At 32.7% G+C, this 21,498-nt stretch overlaps 1 protein-coding gene across 4 annotated transcripts in view; it reads left to right on the top strand.

Moving 5' to 3' along the window:
* The window catches only part of LOC127739381 (lysine-specific demethylase 6A-like), a 79,950-nt gene that overhangs the window by 53,654 nt on the left and 4,798 nt on the right, over nt 1–21,498 (top strand). For all 4 annotated transcript variants that reach the window (XM_052251078.1, XM_052251081.1, XM_052251082.1 and 1 more), the window contains 19 exons: nt 1,434–1,560; nt 3,055–3,153; nt 3,877–4,049; nt 4,608–4,692; nt 5,206–5,296; nt 5,784–5,930; nt 7,148–7,333; nt 7,923–8,454; nt 8,756–8,868; nt 10,175–10,274; nt 11,558–11,628; nt 12,709–12,840; nt 14,408–14,481; nt 17,490–17,698; nt 18,169–18,283; nt 18,593–18,737; nt 19,031–19,215; nt 19,861–19,987; nt 21,094–21,264. In XM_052251078.1, coding sequence (XP_052107038.1) covers nt 1,434–1,560; nt 3,055–3,153; nt 3,877–4,049; nt 4,608–4,692; nt 5,206–5,296; nt 5,784–5,930; nt 7,148–7,333; nt 7,923–8,454; nt 8,756–8,868; nt 10,175–10,274; nt 11,558–11,628; nt 12,709–12,840; nt 14,408–14,481; nt 17,490–17,698; nt 18,169–18,283; nt 18,593–18,737; nt 19,031–19,215; nt 19,861–19,987; nt 21,094–21,264 — 2,882 coding nt within the window. The remainder of the gene's footprint in view (nt 1–1,433; nt 1,561–3,054; nt 3,154–3,876; nt 4,050–4,607; nt 4,693–5,205; nt 5,297–5,783; nt 5,931–7,147; nt 7,334–7,922; nt 8,455–8,755; nt 8,869–10,174; nt 10,275–11,557; nt 11,629–12,708; nt 12,841–14,407; nt 14,482–17,489; nt 17,699–18,168; nt 18,284–18,592; nt 18,738–19,030; nt 19,216–19,860; nt 19,988–21,093; nt 21,265–21,498) is intronic.

The following is a 21,498-nucleotide window of genomic DNA, read 5'->3' as shown; positions in this document are numbered from 1 at the left end:
CTTTTAAATTATGTATAAAGTAATGGTTAATGAACAATTAAGACAATTTAAAAGCAGTGTAAGGGAGGTAATCCAAATACAACATTTTGATTACCTCCCTTACACTGCTTTTAAATTATGTTTAAAGAAATGCATATTTATAAAGGAAGACCAGTAAAAATATCTGCAAATGTTGCATCTTTTTTTTTTTACAAAAAAATCCATATGAAAGATTTGACACCATATTTTAAATTCTATTATAAAATAGATTAAGTGTGCACTATGGTATGGTAAATTTAAATGGGTAATTATGGTAACAGCAAAGTGTATTGCACAAAAGCAAAAAATTGAATATAAATTCAAATCATATAACCAATTCTAAGTTCTTTGACTACAGTTATTCTGTGTCAGAAACCTTTTATGTGTCAAATATTTAATTACAATCCAAATTCAGACCTATATCAAGCATGAATATTGCGTCCATTTTTGCCCCAACTGTTCGGGGTTTGACCTCTGCGGTCATATCCAGCTGCGCTTGGCAAAGCAATTTATTGTATGTCTGTTACAAAGAATTGTCTATTCTACAAATTTTGTCAACTGGGTTTGAAAGATGGGTTTATGAACAAATTGCATATTTCAGTTTTGTAAGTAGCCAACAAAATTTGCCTTTTGCATGCATATCAAATATGATAATGTAAAAGAGATGCCAAAGATGCCAAGGGGATATTCAAACTCATAAGTCAAAAAAAAACTGACATTACAGACATTATGCCATGGCAAAGACAAACAATGACAAAAAGACAAACAACAGTACACAAAACACAACATAGAAAACTAAAGACTGAGCAACATGAACCCCACCAAAAACTGTGGGTGATCTCAGGTCCTCCGGAAGGGTAAGCTGATGCGGCTCCACAAGTGGCAACCCTCATGTTACTCATGTAAGTACAAACCCGGTGATAAGTCAAATTCGGTAGGTCACATTGGAGGAAAAGAGGACGGATTGTGGGTTCAACAATTGGAACATACGTTGTCATCTGTAGATTTTTCGAAGGGATGAGTTCAACTTCAACACTTAGAACTCTCGGTTCAATAGCTTCCTTGTAAACAGCAACACTCTATCAAGAAAATCATGATAGGAAATGCAAGCTCTGGATTATCCAATCAACTGGGAGGTATATACTCCATATGCAGGTGCTGCTGGAATGTTGCTTCATAGAAATGGAAAGTTTACAATTGGGAAGCTGAAATCATAATGTAACATAATGGAAGTGATTTGATATTGAGACAGCTAACATTTCTCAGTTATTTACAATACCCAAACAATAATATATATTTCTGTAGAAAATTGATAAAATGGTGCATTTCTTTTTTGGTTCAATACATAAATGAAATATGTTATTTCATATGGAAGAAAAGTCAAAACAGAGCAAAAGTATTAATATTTGTTGTAGGTTGGTTATACCATACATCAGATCAACTTGGAGACAAGAAATCTAGAGAGGCATCTGCAGTTCTATATCTCAATAAATCACTAGAGTGTGATCCAACTAACGGACAAACCTGGTATCTTCTTGGGAGGTAAGTCATTTGTTTACATACAGGGACAAACCTGGTATCTTCTTGGAAGGTACGTCTATTGTTTACATACAGGGACAAACCTGGTATCTTCTTGGAAGGTAAGTCTATTGTTTACATACAGGGACAAACATGGTATCTTCTTGGAAGGTAAGTCTATTGTTTACATACAGGGACAAACCTGGTATCTTCTTGGAAGGTACGTCTATTGTTTACATACCAGGAGAAACCTGGTATCTTCTTGGAAGGTAAGTCTATTGTTGACATACAGGGACACAGCTGGTATCTTCTTGGAAGGTAAGTCTTGTTTACAAGCAGGGACAAACCTGGTATCTTCTTGGAAGGTAAGTCTATTGTTTACATCCAGGGACAAACATGGTATCTTCTTGGAAGGTACGTCTATTGTATACATACCAGGAGAAACCTGGTATCTTCTTGGAAGGTAAGTCTATTGTTGACATACAGGGACACAGCTGGTATCTTCTTGGAAGGTAAGTCTTGTTTACAAGCAGGGACAAACCTGGTATCTTCTTGGAAGGTAAGTCTATTGTTTACAAGCAGGGACACACCTTGTATCTTCTTGGAAGGTAAGTCTCTTGTTTACATACAGGGACAAACCTGGTATCTTCTTGGAAGGTAAGTCTATTGTTTACAAGCAGGGACACACCTTGTATCTTCTTGGAAGGTAAGTCTCTTGTTTACATACAGGGGTCCAAAATTGTTTTATTTACTTTTTTAAATTAATTTGAATTAGTATCTAGTATCAGGATGTTTTGTAATGTGTCATGGTTTGAGAGAGGTGGCTATTGGAGTTATTTATTGAAATTGATAGGTAGGGCTATTGAATGTCATAGACAAATAACAAACTGTTGTCTACTGGTAATCTCTAGGAAGCAGTATTTGTCACAACAAAAGTGAAAATTTGACCTCCTGGAACTCGATTCTTCCTATATACCTTTATAAGGCTTGTCCAGAGGTGTAAATTGAAATTAATTTTACAATAGTTTGTATCTACTCTGCTTTAACAAAAAACTGTTGTTTGATATTTCCTGAGAGATGTCAATTCACACACATATATATATGATATTTGACATACGTAATATGTGTGGTGTGAAACACATGGAAATTGTTTTTTATCTGTCAGAGTATTTACTGATCATTCACAGGATGGATTTCAGCTTAGAGAATTGTTCTATGTCGTATGTTCGAATTTCTTTATATTTAATATATGATACTGTTATTTTACTGAATCCTTAATATCTGATTCTGTTATTTTGCTGAATCTTTGATATATGATACTTTTATTTTATGAAAGAAAGTCATTTGCTGGCTATGGCTGACTCAAAAGGATATTGTTTTTGCAAAATAATTCATACAAAATTGCCCACTGCTTGTTGAATGTTTAAAAGCGATTGGTTTTATATTTGCTGAATGTTTGATAAAGAATATGGTTAATTTTTTTGACAAATGTTTTAGATAGAGAGTTATATTTTTCAGGTGTTTTTCTGCCCTAGGAAAAGTACACGATGCTTTCGTTTCCTACCGTAACTCTATTGACAAATCAGAAGCTAGTGCTGACACCTGGTGCTCAATAGGGTAAGTATTATAGATGTCTTCATTTGTTACATTGGAAATGTAAATATTGTTTTAAGTCAAAATTGTAGGTGCTTTAACATGTTTATTGATTGATTGTCGGTTGCTTAATGTCCAGTGGCAAATTTGACATGTTTAACGTTTACATTTCTCCTTGGAGTTAAATGAAATTCATGTCAAAAGTTAACCTCAGCAATATTTAAGACAAGTTCAAAAATCTATGCTAATCAAATATTTCTGGGAAGTTGTGCCCCTTAGAAATGTAGATACCAAAGTAATAGAGATGATTGTAAGCACTGTCATTTGTACATTTCTCATCAGCCATTAATTATATTTATGTCAAAAGTTCACATCAGCAATATATATCAGACTGATTGGAAAAAAATATCGTTTTTATGGAAGTTGTGCCTATTTGAAAATATAAGTTTTATTGAAAATTCCAGTATATTGACACGGGACATATGCTTCCATATGTCTTTAGTTTTTTTTCATAAATACATCTGACCTACATAAGGACAACAGGCACATAGAATTTAGAATGGAACCTATAATGTCTTGCTCTTGTCTTAAAGTCTTGCTCTTTTATCATAATTAGGTAATTTTTCCTTTCCAAATTATTTACCGGTTCAAAATCTCACAACCATGATGAGACCTGACCTTAAATAGTTGCACATGAAACCAGTTTATATATATATATATGTTACAAAAGTGTGTTGATTTTTACAGAGTACTTTATCAGCAACAGAACCAGCCTATGGACGCTCTGCAAGCCTATATTTGTGCTGTACAGCTTGATAAATCTCACACTGCAGCATGGACTGATCTGGGAATTCTCTATGAAACTTGTAATCAACCTAAGGACGCTTACACCTGTTACATAAATGGTACTAGAAATAAAGGTAACTGTATAAAGCACATACTTGGTTATCATATATCTTGTTCTACAACAGATGAAAAATAAAAATATTTGCATTCTCTTAACTTGACAGAGTTTTCATCAAATTCTGTGGCTGATTAATTTAATTTTGTAAGACATTGCAATCTGTTAAACAATGTTTTATAACAATTATTTCTGTTCTTAATACAGTAAATTCAGAAATTATTGCAATTTTTTTTTAAAGAAAGGACAAAAATGTGTGATTTTTAAGATTTCAGGAAAATTTGCCTACAGATATATGTGTTGGATATCAGAATGCAAGATCTTATGATTTTGATAATAATCCAGTGGCATTATTTGCATTAATTAGAACCTCACAATAATATCTGAATATACAATCAAGAAACTCTTTGCAAATAACATAAAGTAAAATGAATAAAGTTGAAAAGAAGATTGCTTGTTACTGGAAAATTGTATGACTGTGCCTTTCTGAATAAAACAATAAGGTTATATTTAGAGAGAAAAACTTAAGAGGACAGTCATGACAGTAGGATACAATAATATTTTGTTTATTTTTCAGGGGGAGTTAACTCTGCTTTAGCATCAAAAATAAAGTTTCTTCAGCAACATTTAGATAGTGTTCCTATACAACATTTACAGAATAGGTAAGTTCCTACGGTACTATTTCAATAGAGGCATCATTAATGATTGCATGTTGGTAAAACATTAAATTGTTATTGATTAGAAGATTGAATAAAACAACTTAACAAAATTTAGCAAAATCTACCTGTCTTAATACTTTAATAAATAATTTTTCAAGAATATCAATAAGCTTTTCTGTAGTGCTTGCAAATCTTACAGAACTCCATAAGGTATAATGAATACTGACAAATTGAGTGTGTGTTTTGCTCTGGTTGACAACTTTTGGCAGAATTACAGTTAGTTTTTCCTGATAAGGCTGCTGGCACAGTAATGCTGAATTTTGGGAACTAAAAAGCTAACAGAACAAAAGAATAAATCCTAACAGTTCAAATATAAAGTTGAAATATTGATTCATTTAAAAAATGTTTATGAACAATAGATAGATGTCACCCAGTCATTATTAATATTTGCGAAAATTATTACAAAATTTTGAATCTATAATGTAATTTTATGTAATCTTTTAAATATATGTTTAGGCCTAAAACCTTGCCAAGTATAGAAGAAGCGTGGACATTACCTATTCCAGCAGAATTAACATCAAGACAGGGAGCTGGACCCATTACACAGGTAAAATAACTTTTGACATAGACAATTTTATAAAGGAACCAAATATTAAATTAAAATATAAAATCAATATCACAGAAGCTGCTGTTTCATTATACAGGTTAATTATCAAATATTTGATATTCATATTGAAAACCTGACCAAGACAAGGTTTTAATTAGGTAAATGTCAATACTGGATGACACTATGGTAAGACTGGAAGTCGATCCAATTAAAAAGGACATTAAGAAATCAATCTAATTCAACAGGTAACATGTCAAATATTGGATGGCACTATAGGAAGGCAGGGAGCTTGTCCTATTTAACAGATTAAATTGAAAAATACTTGAAAAGGTTATGACAGGTGTCCAGTGACATGATTTATTATTCCTTTCAAACAATTGAGGATCAGTTCAATGAACAATATACATGTAGATACATTCCTTTTAATGGTACATATTTTTACATTATATTTTGAAGCATGTTTTAATGTTTATGATATTTATTGCAGCATCCCTTGGCAAAGGGCCCAATGATGCCAGCTCAGCCTCCTCAGTCCAATATGCCACAGTCTTCTCTGTCCCCTGGACCCCAGGGGGTGATGCCTACTGGTCAGATGTTTGATGATAAGAAAAAGAAGCCTCAAGGCAGGAAAAGAGTAAGTTTGACAGAAGCTTAAATGAGCTTAATGAAATGATTTTAATTACCTTCAAATTTCCTCAGCAAACTATGGAAATACCTTATGTATAGAATTGTTTGATAATATGCTTTTACCTAGGCATACTATAGTTGTGTTCTCTAGGGATTTTTTATTGTGCTGTGGCAAGCACGCAATATATGACTGATTCACTTTTTGCATTGCTACATGAAAGTTTGTAATGCCTCGTTGGTTATGCTTACATATATAAAAAAATAACTATATTTAAAACATAGATAGAAATAGATTACATTTTCATTATAATTAGCATTGAAAATTGAAATACTAGTATTTACATTTGTAAAACGTCCACTTATTTCAAGAAGTAGATACTTAAAGTAATTTAACACATGTATTTTCACTTACAAGTTTATAATTTACTGACTAATCAGAAATACTTTATGTACTATATATGTATTTTGATTCACTATGAATCTACTGTAAAATGGTTGATTACCATGCTCATGTGGTAATCTACAGTAATTTGGTAAACTACCATGCTTCAACATTGATAAATTACCTTATTCCTGTGGTTATCTTTTATAATCATTGTACATTACCATGCTCTTGTGGTAATCTACAATAATTTGGTTTACTACCATGCTTCAACATTGATAAATTACCTTATTCCTGTGGTTATCTTTTATAATCATTGTACATTACCATGCTCATGTGGTAATCTACAGTAATTTGGTTAACTACCATGCTTCAACATTGATAGATTATCTTATTCCTGTGGTTATCTTTTATAATCATTGTACATTACCATGCTCATGTGTTTATCTACAGTAATTTGGTTAACTACCATGCTTCAACATTGATAAATTACCTTATTCCTGTGGTTATCTTTTATAATCATTGTACATTACCATGCTCATGTGGTAATCTACAGTAATTTGGTTAACTACCATGCTTCAACATTGATAAATTACCTTATTCCTGTGGTTATCTTTTATAATCATTGTACATTACCATGCTCTTGTGGTAATCTAAAACATCACGGTGGATTGTGGTAATTTATTGTAACAATGGTAATAGTAATCCTTGTTTGTGTGGATATCTATTGTAACCTGGTAGTATACCATTCCCTGTGTATTATTAGATGGTAGATTCCTAGTTTTATCATGTTTTTTGTGGCAATCTTCTATAACATAATGAGATGACCATTATCTTTTCAGCCCCATGATGATTTCCATCCACCCTCACCAGTGACCTTCACTAATGAACAGATGCAGCTTCTACAGAATTTGCAACAGAATCGAATGTCCTTAGATCCTACTCAACTTAATCTCTTACATCAGCTACATACACAGTATCAATTGTTTAAAGCATATCAAATGAAAATGCAACAACTAAATCAACAGGTAGGATTTCTAACACACTACTTAATCTGAATTTGAGATGGCATTCCTGTTCTTAAGTTTTTTTCTAAATTTTGTTTTCAGTTTATATGAGATTACGAATGTAAATTAATTACTGTTTTCATATGTCACCCATTTTAAGACTTTTCAGATAATGTACTGACACTTTTTGGTACAAATTGTATACTGTAAACTAACTTTTAATTCATAACAAGGCCTCAGCCTACTTTGCATAATTTATTTAAAAAAAAAATTATTTGCGTATTTCTCATTTTCTTGGTGTATTTATATAATTTTAACATTTTATATGCTGGCTATATTTCTACTCTCAAAAGTTATGAAAAATAAATCTGACATGAAAGTTAGTTGTTTTGCAGTATTATATGTTATCTGGTTTGCTCTTCATCTATATACATGATGGCATGATGTAAATTTGAGGGTCAAGGTCTGAATGATTAATCTTGCAAGTTTAAACAATAAACAGATCTTTTATGTTTCTGTAATTTTATTTAAATCATTCTATGTCAGCATTATTTAGAAATATAAATGCTATGTTAAAGTGCATAAATAACGTTATTTTGTTTGATAACAGGACACTAATCCTAGTAAAGTTGCTGCTTTATCAGGGGAACCAGAAACTCAACGATTTCCTAAACCAAACATCTCGTGTGGTCAAGACATGCTCAATGGAGTGCCTTCTGTAAATCAGCATTCCTCAAGTGACACTCAGGGCATCAATGTTACGTCCAGGTCGCACACATCGAGTGGAACTTCATTGTCGTCATCATCAGCAGTTCACACATCCACAACAGATTCAGATCTCCCAAAAGACATTCAAAACTTTGTGTCCGAACATTTACATGATAGTGATATATCGACAATTTTGTCACCAAAACAAGCACTTGCTACCTCCATTGCAGAGGATATTCTCGCTCAATTCACTGCTGAATCTAGTCCCTCATCAAAGTTACATTCCAAAGTGTCTCAGGATATACCTCAATCTAAGGAGGAAAAACATTGTGATAATAGAACTGTGGCCATTCCAAAGGAATTACTCCCACCATCTTGTCCATTGTCAATATCAATGAAAGCTTACGAAATTCTAGCAGCAACTAAAGGTCAAGGTAGGTTCTGATTCATTAAATATCTAAGGTTGACTTATTTTGTTCATTGTCTCAAAGTCAAATGGGAGGACAAATGGTAATAAATGCAAATATGAAAGAAGAAAAAAACAGGTGAAAAAATATGTCAACTGAAACAGGTGAAAAAATATGTCAACTGAAACACTAGAAAACTTCATGTTTGTTTGACAAACTGATTACAGCATCTTATATTTAGCCGTGTAAGTTTCAATGTTTTCCAGAAACAAAATATAAATTGACCACAATAGTATTTGATCTGTATAAGAATGAATTATTATTATAGGTAAACATGGAGTGACCATCAGTATGATGGGAGATGGAATACCTAGACCTCCTCCTTCACCATTTCCTCCTTTGCCAAAAGACAGACTCAACCCTCCAACACCTAGTGTTTATGTAAGTATCATGTGTTGTGATGTGGAGTCCCCAGTCCCCCTCTTCTACCTAGGCACAGACCCAACCCTCCAACACCTAGTGTTTATGTAAGTATCATGTGTTGTGATGTGGAGTCCCCAGTACCCCTCTTCTACCTAGACACAGACTCATTCCTCCAACACCTAGTGTTTATGTAAGTATCATGTGTTGTGATGTGGAGTCCCCCTCTTCTACCTAGACACAGATCCAACCCTCCAACACCTAGTGTTTATGTAAGTATCATGTGTTGTGATGTGGAGTCCCCAGTCCCCCTCTTCTACCTAGACACAGACTCATTCCTCCAACACCTAGTGTTTATGTAAGTATCATGTGTTGTGATGTGGAGTCCCCCTCTTCTACCTAGACACAGATCCAACCCTCCAACACCTAGTGTTTATGTAAGTATCATGTGTTGTGATGTGGAGTCCCCAGTCTCCCTCCTCTACCTAGACACAGACTCAACCCTCCAACACCTAGTGTTTATGTAAGTATCATGTGTTGTGTGTGATGAGTCCCCAGTCCCCCTCTTCTACCTAGACACCGACTCAACCCTCCAACACCTAGTGTTTATGTAAGTATCATGTGTTGTGATGTGGAGTCCCCAGTCCCCCTCTTCTACCTAGACACAGACTCAACCCTCCAACACCTAGTGTTTATGTAAGTATCATGAGTTGTGATGTGGAGTCCCCAGTCCCCCTCTTCTACCTAGGCATAGACTCAACCCTCCAACACCAAATGTTTATGTAAGTATCATGTATGAAATCCCCAGTTCCCCCTTCTATCTCAACATAAACCCTCCAACACCTAGTTTTATGAAAGTATCATGTGTTGTGATGTGAAGTCCCTGTCTTCTATCTAGACATAGACTCCATCTTCCAACACCTAGTGTTTATGTAAGTATCACATTTTGAGAGTTGTAATCCCTAGACCCCTTTCACTTCCTTGTGCTATACTCTATTGTCCGAAAGTTTTGCATACACCTTTGTCTGTCTGTCTATCTGTTCATTCAAAAATTATTTCTGTCACACTTTTCTCAGGTACTGATGAACATAAAGACATGATATTTGGTGATCAGCTTGACTGATGTCTAGTGATGAGTTGTACATGGGAGCACTTCTCAGACCTGTCAGATACTTACTTCCTGTTGCTGATGAAATGACCATTTTTCACTGTGTTGAATAAACTTTTTTTTGTCACACTTTTCTTAAGTCAGCAGCTTAGAAGTGATAGATTTAAAAAAGATTGATCATTATACCCTTTTCATAGTTATGCATTCTTTTTTTTACAGTTAGATACAAAGAAAGATGCTTTTTCATTAGAACTTCAACAATACTGTTACTCTCAGCCAGTGGTAGTGATACGAGGGTTGGCAGGAGCTTTGAAATTAGGTAATTTATGAAAAAGAGATTCAGTGTCCAATCTTGACATCCCAGAAAGGTTTCTTTGAGTTTTATTAAAACAAGACAGTTTTTCTGTACCTTCATCAGAAACGCACAAAACCCCAAAATTTAAATTTAAAAGCCAAGATTGTATAAATACCTTAATTGGTGAGAAGCTTTATGACCATAAGGAACCTGAAAAGTAAAGCCAAATTAGTCTAAGGTCAATTTGCCTGAGTAGCCAAATTGTCTAAGGTCAATTTGCCTGAGAAGCCAAATTTGTCTAAGGTCAATTTGGCTGAGAAGCCAAATTTGCCTAAGGTCAATTTGCCTGAGGAGCCAAATTTGTCTAAGGTCAATTTGCCTGAGGGAGTTGGAACCTTAGTTTCTTAGTTACAACTAAATGTAAGGTATATTAATTAAAACTTAATACAACTACTTTAAAATAGGAACATAAAAGGTCTGTTTCAATTGGATACAACTACTTTAAAATAGGAACATAAAAGGTCTGTTTCAATTGGATACAACTACTTTAAAATAGGAACATAAAATGTCTGTTTCAATTGGATACAACTACTTTAACATAGGAACATAAAAGGTCTGTTTTAATTGGATACAACTACTTTAAAATAGGAACATAAAAAGTCTGTTTCAATTGGATACAACTACTTTAAAATAGGAACATAAAAGGTCTGTTTCAATTGGATACAACTACTTTAACATAGGAACATAAAAGGTCTGTTTTAATTGGATACAACTACTTTAAAATAGGAACATAAAAGGTCTGTTTCAATTGGATACAACTACTTTAACATAGGAACATAAAAGGTCTGTTTCAATTGGATACAACTACTTTAACATAGGAACATAAAATGTCTGTTTCAATTGGATACAACTACTTTAAAATAGGAACATAAAAGGTCTGTTTCAATTGGATACAACTACTTTAAAATAGGAACATAAAATGTCTGTTTCAATTGGATACAACTACTTTAAAATAGGAACATAAAAGGTCTGTTTCAATTGGATACAACTACTTTAAAATAGGAACATAAAAGGTCTGTTTCAATTGGATTTCATGGATGTTATATTTGTTTACTGATTCCTGTTTATCATTAAACTTTTATATCGTTTCTTATATTGTGACTTGAAAATTTGTTATGGCAATTATTGTTATTTTATTTTATGCATTTTGCTTTTGCTTTGTTTTATTATTTCTTGCAGACTTACGACTGCTTTTTATATCTATATTTTATGACTGTATTTTCATATTTATATATACTATCTTGCAGATTTAGGTCTGTTCTCAACAAAAAGTTTGGTAGAAGCTAATGCAGATCATCCTGTAGAAGTCAGAACACAGGTAGGTTTACATAGATATTATCAACCATTTACACAATCCTTAATAACCATCAAGTTTAAGATTATACTAGAGAATAAAGACTGCAAGTTGTTTAAAAGATTTTTCATAATTTGAATGTGAAATAGATATTATTAAATCACTTAATGTATTCCTAAATGTTTAAACGGTTAAGTAATCAACATAGTTGCCTTTTCACCAACAGGTATCAATGTCAATTATAAAAAAATCTCAATGAAAAATAGTGTAAATGTCATGTAGCTACCAAACTGTTGTATACATTGTTTCAGTTCTTGATATCTTATGAGAGCTCTGAATCTTTTATGAATGTATGAACTGGTGAAATGATATCTTGCTATTAATCCTGTATAAGGCTGATAATCCCTCTTGGATTGTAAAATAGCAGAAAACAATTGGTCTAGATCTTTAATGAAATGTGCAAATTTTGAGAGAAGAGTGTAATTCATTGTTAGACTTTTCATCTTGTTGAAGAAAATTATGTGTTTTATCATATTTTTGAGGCTGTTTTATAGAATTCAAATTTTTCATTTTTTTTTTATTATTCTATTTTTTCCTCTTTGCCATATAAGGGGAGATAAATCAGATAATGTAACTTTTATACTGGAATGTGCTATGAATTTACCTATTTTGTTTTGTAGCAAGAAAACAAGTCCTGTGACCCTTATATTTATTTATATTTTCTGATAGCCCATTACAAGGCCTATCATCTCATATTTTATCTAAAATTCTATTGTTTAGTTTTCATTTAATCACACAAAATTGTGTTTTCCATGAACAATCTATGCAAAAACTGACAATTTTGCACAACCTGTAGCTTGAAAAAAGCCCAGTGACCTATACTTTTTATAATATATTTGAAAAAGCAATGATATAAACTACATTTTGGCAAATTATTATAAGATTCTATTGATTTTACTACCATATAATACTTTAAAAAAAAAATTCAATAACAACATTTTTAGAAATTCCGAAAAGGGCAAATTATTAAACTTTTAGTCTATGGTGTATATATGAACCCTCTTTTTGAAAGAAAAAGTTCATTTGGATAAATATTTTTTTCAGAGACAACAAGCTCCAGATGAGAATCGTGATAGCTATGGGAACAAACTCTGGCGGTGTGATAGTAGCCGAGGACTGACATCAATAGCTAAATATGCTCAGTACCAAGCCTCATCATTCCAGGAGTCTCTAAAGGTATGTCTTGTACATACACAAACATATATGTTAAGTACCAAGCCTCATCATTCCAGGAGTCTCTAAAGGTATGTCTTGTACATAAATAAACATATATGCTCAGTACCAAGCCTCATCATTCCAGGAGTCTCTAAAGGTATGTCTTGTACATAAACAAACATATATGCTCAATACCAAGCCTTGTCATTCCAGGAGTCTCTAAAAGTATGTCTTGTACATAAATAAACATATATGCTCAATACCAAGCCTCATCATTCCAGGAGTCTCTAAGGGTGTGTCTTGTACATAAATAAACATATATGCTCAGTACCCAGCCTCATCATTCCAGGAGTCTCTAAAGGTATGTCTTGTACATAAATAAACATATATGCTCAGTACCAAGCCTCATCATTCCAGGAGTCTCTAAAGGTATGTCTTGTACATAAACAAACATATATGCTCAATACCAAGCCTCGTCATTCCAGGAGTCTCTAAAAGTATGTCTTGTACATAAATAAACATATATGCTCAATACCAAGCCTCATCATTCCAGGAGTCTCTAAGGGTGTGTCTTGTACATAAATAAACATATATGCTCAGTACCCAGCCTCATCATTCCAGGAGTCTCTAAAGGTATGTCTGGTACATAAATAAACATATATGTTAAGTACCAAGCATCATTATTCCAGGAGTCTCTAATGGCATGTCTTGTACATAAACAAACATATATGGTCAGTACTAAGCCTCATTATTCCAGGAGTCTCTAATGGCATGTCTTGTACATAAACAAACATATATGGTCAGTACTAAGCCTCATTATTACAGGAGTCTCTAATGGCATGTCTTGTACATAAACAAACATATATGGTCAGTACCAAGCCTCATTATTCCAGGAGTCTCTAAAGGTATGTCTTGTACATAAATAAACATATATGCTCAGTACTAAGCCTCATTATTCCAGGAGTCTCCAATGGCATGTCTTGTACATAAACAAACGGACTTTTTTTTATTATTGATGAAGGAGTGATGGGTTATGTGAGCAGTTAAGTTCTTTAAGAATGTTCGTTACTCTGTTTCAAAATAACAAGCTTTTTAAAAGGCTGTTTTAAGTTGATAGTATTTAAATAAGGAACTGAAAAAGCAGAAAAAAATGAAGGGTCAGTGTGCTTGTTTTCAATATATAAGCCATTGAAAATTTGGCGGGAAATGATTCTCTCTATAGATATTTCAGACATTTAACATTAGCACCTGTTTTCTTTGGAAAACTATGAAAAAATAAGGATTTTATAGGATTTTCAAATATGGCTTTTTAAACAATATATAATAAAATTATGAAAAGAAAAGCAGGGATTAGCGGGCAAAATTTGTAATGGCATTTCATGGATAAAACCAGAGGATTCCGAATATCTGGAAAAAATTCCAAACAAGAGGAGCGAAGATCCTTAAAGTTTGAAATAATTCACATAGGAAAACACAATATACTACACAATGTATTCTTAAAAAACATATGTTGAATATTCAATGATGAATTAACATTTTTGTTTTCTACTAAGTTTTCGTGATTTATCTATTTTTACTATAATTTTAGGAGGAGCATGATAAATCTAAAGGGATCCATCGAGATTCTGACAGTGATTCAAACTCTTCCACTGGACCTAAAGGGTATGTATGTGACTTCCTAGTAAAGACCATTTATATTTTGTGTGTTACCAAGTGCAAGTAAGTTTTGGCCTCCAACACATTTGAGGTAAAAAAATGTCTGTAGTTTTATGAGTTCTTTCTTACTGAAGGAAATGACAAATGAACTGGCAAATTAGAAACGTCATTGGGTAATTTATTCCAAATATGTAATTTTCAAGTATTCTTAAGGAATACAGTCAAATTCAACATACTCTACTCTATAAACTATATCAAAATATAACTTGTAGTAGGAATATTCTTATAGCATTACACTCGGTAAATTCGTACATTATTACAAGACGTGTAATCCATTTGCATCATATAGAGGGACATTCTTAAAGCACTTTACCAGATAAATTCGTTTAGCATTAGGCCTTTTATAGCTGGGTTTTTCTCATTGTTGAAGGCCATACTGTTGCCTATAATTGCTTACATCAATTTAATTTGAAATGTGGTGGCTAATTGTCTCGATGGCAATCATACCACATCTCCTTTCTTTTATATTGGTTAATTCATGTAGCGTGACATTATGAACAATCTCATTGTATTACACTGGGAACATTCTTATAGACACTAGGTACATTCTTATAGCATTACGCTAAGTACATTCTTATAGCATTACACTAGGTACATTAGCATTACGCTAAGTACATTCTTATAGCATTACACTAGGTACATTAGCATTACACTAGGTACATTCTTATAGCATTACACTAGGTACATTCTTATAGCATTACACTAGGTACATTTTTGTAGCATTACACTAGGTACATTAGCATTACGCTAAGTACATTCTTATAGCATTACACTAGGTACATTTTCATACCATTACACTAGGTACCTTCTTATAGCATTACACTAGGTACATTCTTATACCATTACACTACATACCTGTCTGATCTGTCAGACACCTACCTCCTGTTTTTTGTTGAGCCTGCGACTTTTGTCGCAAAAGCGAGACATAGCGATCGTACATTCCGGTGGCGGCGACCACAAATATTCACTCTGTGGTTAAAAGTTTTTGCAATTTTAATAACTTTCTTAAACTGTCCTGGGTTTGTACCAAACTTGGACAGAAGCTTGTTTATGATCAAAAGCTAGTATCTAGAAGGAAATTTTGTAAAAATTTATTTCCTGTTTTTCGTATATTACTTATAAATGGACTTAAATTTTCTTCCAGTTAACATTATATACAGTCTGCAGTTAAAGTTTTTAAAACATTTATTAGATTCATAAACCATCCTTGATTTTTACCAAACTTGGACAGAAGCTTCTTATTTATTTATTTCATTAACTGTAAATCTATTATGTGCATTCCCCTATCACACTGAAAACATAGACAACAGCAAAAGTAGGCGAGACACTGGGTTCCGCGAACCCTTTCGAATTTTTTATACTTTGATTTACAAGTAGGGGTATTCTTAGCATGAAAATGTGTGAACCTTGTTAGACTATCATTTTCTTTTCTTCACATTTAACTCTTTATCAAGGATTTTGAGAGATAAAAGAACTACTATGCTAAAGTCATTGTGTTTTACTATAGAGAAATATCCATTCAAAATATCATTTGGATGCTTAAAATATATCTTTGCAAGAAATAGCATTCCTTTATTGTTTATCTTGACTATTCAACAGTATAAATTTACTGACAAACTATATGTTTTTATTCCTGTAGTTTTATTCCTAAAGTTGTATACTGTAAATTCCGAAATTATTGTGAGGTTTTTGTCGAGCCTGCGACTTTTGTCGCAGAAAGCTCGACATAGGGATAGTGATCCGGCGGCGGCGGCGGCGGCGGCGTTAGCTAACTTCTTAAAAGCTTTATATTTTAGAAGGTGGAAGGTCTGGATGCTTCATACTTTGTATATGGATGCCTCATGTTACGAAGTTTCCGTCAGTCACATGTCCAATGTCCTTGACCTCATTTTCATGGTTCAGTGACTACTTGAAAAAAAAGTTAAGATTTTTTGTAATGTTAGATTCTCTCTTATTATAAGTAAAAGGATAACTATATTTGGTATGTGCGTACCTTGCAAGGTCCTCATGCCCGTCAGACAGTTTTCACTTGACCTCGACCTCATTTCATGGATCAATGAACAGGGTTAAGTTTTGGTGGTCAAGTCCATATCTCAGATACTATAAGCAATAGGTCTAGTATATTCGGTGTATGGAAGGACACTAAGGTGTACATGTCCAACTGGCAGGTGTCATCTGACCTTGACCTCATTTTCATGGTTCAGTGGTTATAGTTAAGTTTTTGTGTTTTGGTCTGTTTTTCTTATACTGTATGCAATAGTTCAACTATATTTGGTGTATGGAAATATTTTATGATCTATTTGGCAGTCAAGCAGGTTTTATTTGACCTTGACCTCATTTTCAAGGTTCATTGCTCAGTGTTAAGTTTTTGTGTTTTGGTCTGTTTTTCTTAAACTATAAGCAATAGGTCAACTCTATTTGTTGTATGGAAGAATTGTTAGCTGTACATGCCTGCCTAGCATGGTTCATCTGACCTTGACCTCATTTTCATGGTTCATTGGTCAATGTTTAGTTTACTTGGTTAATGTTAAGTTTATGTGACAGTTGTAATAAAGCTTTATATTTAGGACTATCAACATAATATCAATGATTAGTAAAGAAGGCGAGACATTTCAGCGTGTGCACTCTTGTTATTATTGTGATTGGGACTGTGTGATTATGGCAATTATAAGAACTCACATTCTGATATCTGACACACATATCTGTATGCAGATTTATCTGAAATCGCAATAATAAATAGCGCATTTTTGTCCTTTCATCAAATATCGCAATAATAAATGCACACAATAATTTCTGAATTTACAGTATTTGAAAATTCTTTAAATGCTTATGCTAGTTTAAGGATAAAAATTCAGCAGTACTTGCTTGACTATTTTTGTTATGATTATTGCATCATTATTTGTTTTCTTTAATTTCCGCATGAATACATGAACGATTTTTTCATGTATTTTCAGAAAGAAGAAATTTAAGTATATAAAATTTGGTACAAATGTTGATCTGTCAGATGAAAGAAAATGGAAGCCACAACTACAGGAGTTGATGAAATTACCAGCGTTCTGTCGCGTTGTGTCTGCCAGCAATCTCCTAAGTCATGTTGGACATACAATATTGGGTATGAACACTGTGCAGCTGTATATGAAAGTTCCAGGATCACGAACACCAGGTTAGTATGTACAGGTTAATCAGTCATTATGGAGTTTATAATCTGTAAATGGTAAAATTGATTGTTAAATTGATGTGTTACAGATATACTGAATCAGTTAGCTATAACACTAAACACTAAAACAAAACATCAAATACAAACAGTTTGAGACAAAAAAAGGGTAAGCAAATGCACTTACATTCTATTATATTTTAGTGAAATTTTCATTGTACAATCTCTTTTTCTTTGAAGTAGAAGTTCATTTATTTATTTTTACAGACTTAAAAACTAACACAATAGAAACATAATGTGATTGAAAATGCCTGCTATAAAAAAAATCTTGAGTTATTTCCCCTATATAGTGTCAAAGTACATCAGAGTTAGTTCCCTTTGAACACTATCACAGATCTTTGGATGCTTTGACTTGACGTCTTACCTAGGTGTCTTTACAGAATATGTATTAAAGCTAAACTTACCTTCTTTTATTTCAGGACATCAAGAAAACAACAATTTTGGTTCCATAAATATAAACATAGGACCAGGAGATTGTGAATGGTTTGGTGTACCGGATAATTATTGGGGTGTTATACAAAATATGTGTGAAAGGTAATACACATTTTCATCAATTTTATGAATGAAAACTCAAGAGTCAAATTTATTGTCATAATTTGTATAATGCTTAAATTTTTTTAAAACAATCCAAAAAGTGAAAATATATAAATAATCTTAAAACAAGTATATTTAAGATAATAAAAAGGTGTTCTAGAAGTATATTTTACACTGCACAGTTATAAGGATCCTAACATATGTATTAGACTAACCAGAAGTAATCATATAGTTGGTTGATTGTATTTTAAGCTTTTTAAAAATACACAGATAAAAGTTCAGCCTGATCAAATTGAATGTTTATTCCAGAAATAATCTGAATTATTTGACTGGTTCTTGGTGGCCTATATTAGAAGATCTGTATGAAGAAAATGTTCCAGTGTACAGGTTTATCCAGAAACCAGGTGATTTGGTATGGGTTGGATGTGGTACAGTTCACTGGGTCCAGGCAGTGGTAAGTAAGGGTGACCTACATGTATCACAGTTTATCTTCTATAGGTTAGATGTGAGCTTGTGTATTAAGAAAAAATTTAAGAAAAAATGGATTAATGCTGAGGAGACAACTATCAACAAAGAACCAAAAAGGATTGAATCGTGAATTCTTACTGCATGCACGTAATTCACTTTTATTGCATAGATGTTTTTAATGATAACTGAATAATTGTTAGATAGGTGATTACACACTCCTGTATAAACTTGAGAAGAAGCAGATTAGCTTTAATTTTACTTATGAATGGTTTTTTACAGGGATGGTGTAATAATATTGCCTGGAACGTAGGACCAGTTAATCACAAGGCCTATCAGATGGGCATAGAAAGATACGAGTGGAATAAGCTACAGAATTATAAATCTATTGTTCCCATGCAACATCTCTCATGGAATATAGCCCGTAATTTACAAATCTCTGAACCAACATTCTTTGAATTGGTAAAGTAAGTATTATCTTATTATTTTATTCTTCTTGTAACTATTCCTAAGACATTTCTGCCCCTGGATATCTTCAGTTCCTCTGTTATCTCCCTAAACAACATGGTAGATCAGTCATCTTTCACAACACATACCATTGGTATCTCCCTAAACAACATGTTAGATCAGTCATCTTTCACAACACATACCATGCTGTTGTTTGTGTCACACTTTGTTAATCCACATCTCCTAGAAAATGGATTGACATATTTCAACTAAACACATCTGCTTTTACAGGAAATGAAGTTCTGCACTTGATATTTTAATGTTTGGGGTTTCCAATACTTAAACCATTTCTGATTATATTATTTGGAGATCCCAGTAGACACACATCTTCCAAGGAAGACTTGCACATTATTTATTGTATTTATTGAAAAACTCAAGAAAACTATTAGATATCTACCAAAAAAATTAAAAGTTCTTTTTTCAAAATTGTTATTTGGTCAATGATCAACCATCTAAACAGCATTCAAAAACAAAATATCACTTACACAATGTGCTCTAGATAGACCCAAGATGGAAAAAAAACTATTCATTGTAATCATATATGCCAGGTAATATAGTCAGCAACAATTTACTTTAATTTTGAACTTATTTTTTTCTTTTTTTAGAACTGTGTTGATGAGATCTATGAAACAGATTCGATTGACAATGGATTTTGTAGAAGCCATGGGGAAAGACATCAAATGGCAAGGACGATCTGATAATGAGGCTGCTCACTACTGCAATAACTGTGATGTAAGTATGACGATTCAAAATACAGATACTTTATAGGGGAACTGATAATGAGGCTACTCTTTACTGCAATAACTGTGATGTAAGTATGACGAGTAAAAATACAAATACTTTATAGGGGAACTGATAATGAGGCTGCTCTTTACTGCAATAACTGTGATGTAAGTATGACGAGTAAAAATACAAATACTTTATAGGGGAACTGATAATGAGTTTGCTCCTTACTGCAATAACTGTGATGTAAGTATGACGAGTAAAAATACAAATACTTTATAGGGGAACTGATAATGAGGCTGCTCCTTACTGCAATAACTGTGATGTAAGTATGACGAGTAAAAATACAAATACTTTATAGGGGAACTGATAATGAGTTTGCTCCTTACTGCAATAACTGTGATGTAAGTATGACGAGTAAAAATACAAATACTTTATAGGGGAACTGATAATGAGTTTGCTCCTTACTGCAATAACTGTGATGTAAGTATGACGAGTAAAAATACAAATACTTTAAAGGGGAACTGATAATGAGTCTGCTCCTTACTGCAATAACTGTGATGTAAGTTTGACGAGTAAAAATACAAATACTTTACAGGGGATCTGATAATGAGGCTTTTCCTGCTGCAAAATATGACAAACAAAAATTCAAGTACCGTACTATAAATAAAATAAATATATAGATTTACAGTTTAAACAGAGGAAATATGACTTATCATTGAAAATAAGCGTTTTAAATTCCGGAAGAATAGTTATTTGACCAGGTGCTGATTTATTTTAAACTTTTATACCTTTATTTTATAATCTGTTTATTGCTTAGGTTTATATGGTTAGATATCTTATCTTGAGTGGTTAAATTATGTTTTTAAATTATTTATCATGATGAACTCTTATTTGTGGTTTTACTAATAATTGATCTCATTGAAAGCACCTTTGAAACTTTTATTAAAAGTTAACGTGTTTGATAAAAACAAATGAAATGAAAAATATTTTTGTTTGGGAAATTATGTTTCAAACAGAAATGAATTAAGTATATAGTTGTTTTATTTAAATCTTGTAATTTAATATCAAATATGTCCACGGAGGAAATAATCCTTTTTATTCTGTCTTTATAGGTTGAAGTGTTTGACATTTTGTTTGTGATGGAACAAGATCGTAAATATGTTGTACATTGTATGGATTGTGGTAGAAAAATAAGTAATATATTGGAAGGCTTTATCATCCTCAATCAATACAGACTAGAAGAATTATGTGATGTCTACGATCGCTTCCAACTCTCATGTCATGTAAGTATTGTTATTCCTTATAACTGTTCAAGAAAAAGAATATAAAAGAACAATAGCAGTATTAATTTCAATAAATAAAAGTTACCGTTACATTTAATGTACATCTGCAGTACGATCATTTTTATTTCTGTAATCTTGGCCAATTTATGCTTCCCCCAACTGGTTAGTTATTTTCAATGTGTGGTTCTTATGGTCTCAGTTCTCCATTGGTCAAATTTCAATCATGAGGTCAAG

This window comes from Mytilus californianus, unplaced genomic scaffold, assembly GCF_021869535.1.
Source record: "Mytilus californianus isolate M0D057914Y unplaced genomic scaffold, xbMytCali1.0.p SCAF_4, whole genome shotgun sequence".
Classification (NCBI taxonomy): domain Eukaryota; kingdom Metazoa; phylum Mollusca; class Bivalvia; order Mytilida; family Mytilidae; genus Mytilus; species Mytilus californianus.
Note: the sequence above shows the minus strand (reverse complement) of the source record. Positions and strands in the feature narration are given on the sequence as shown.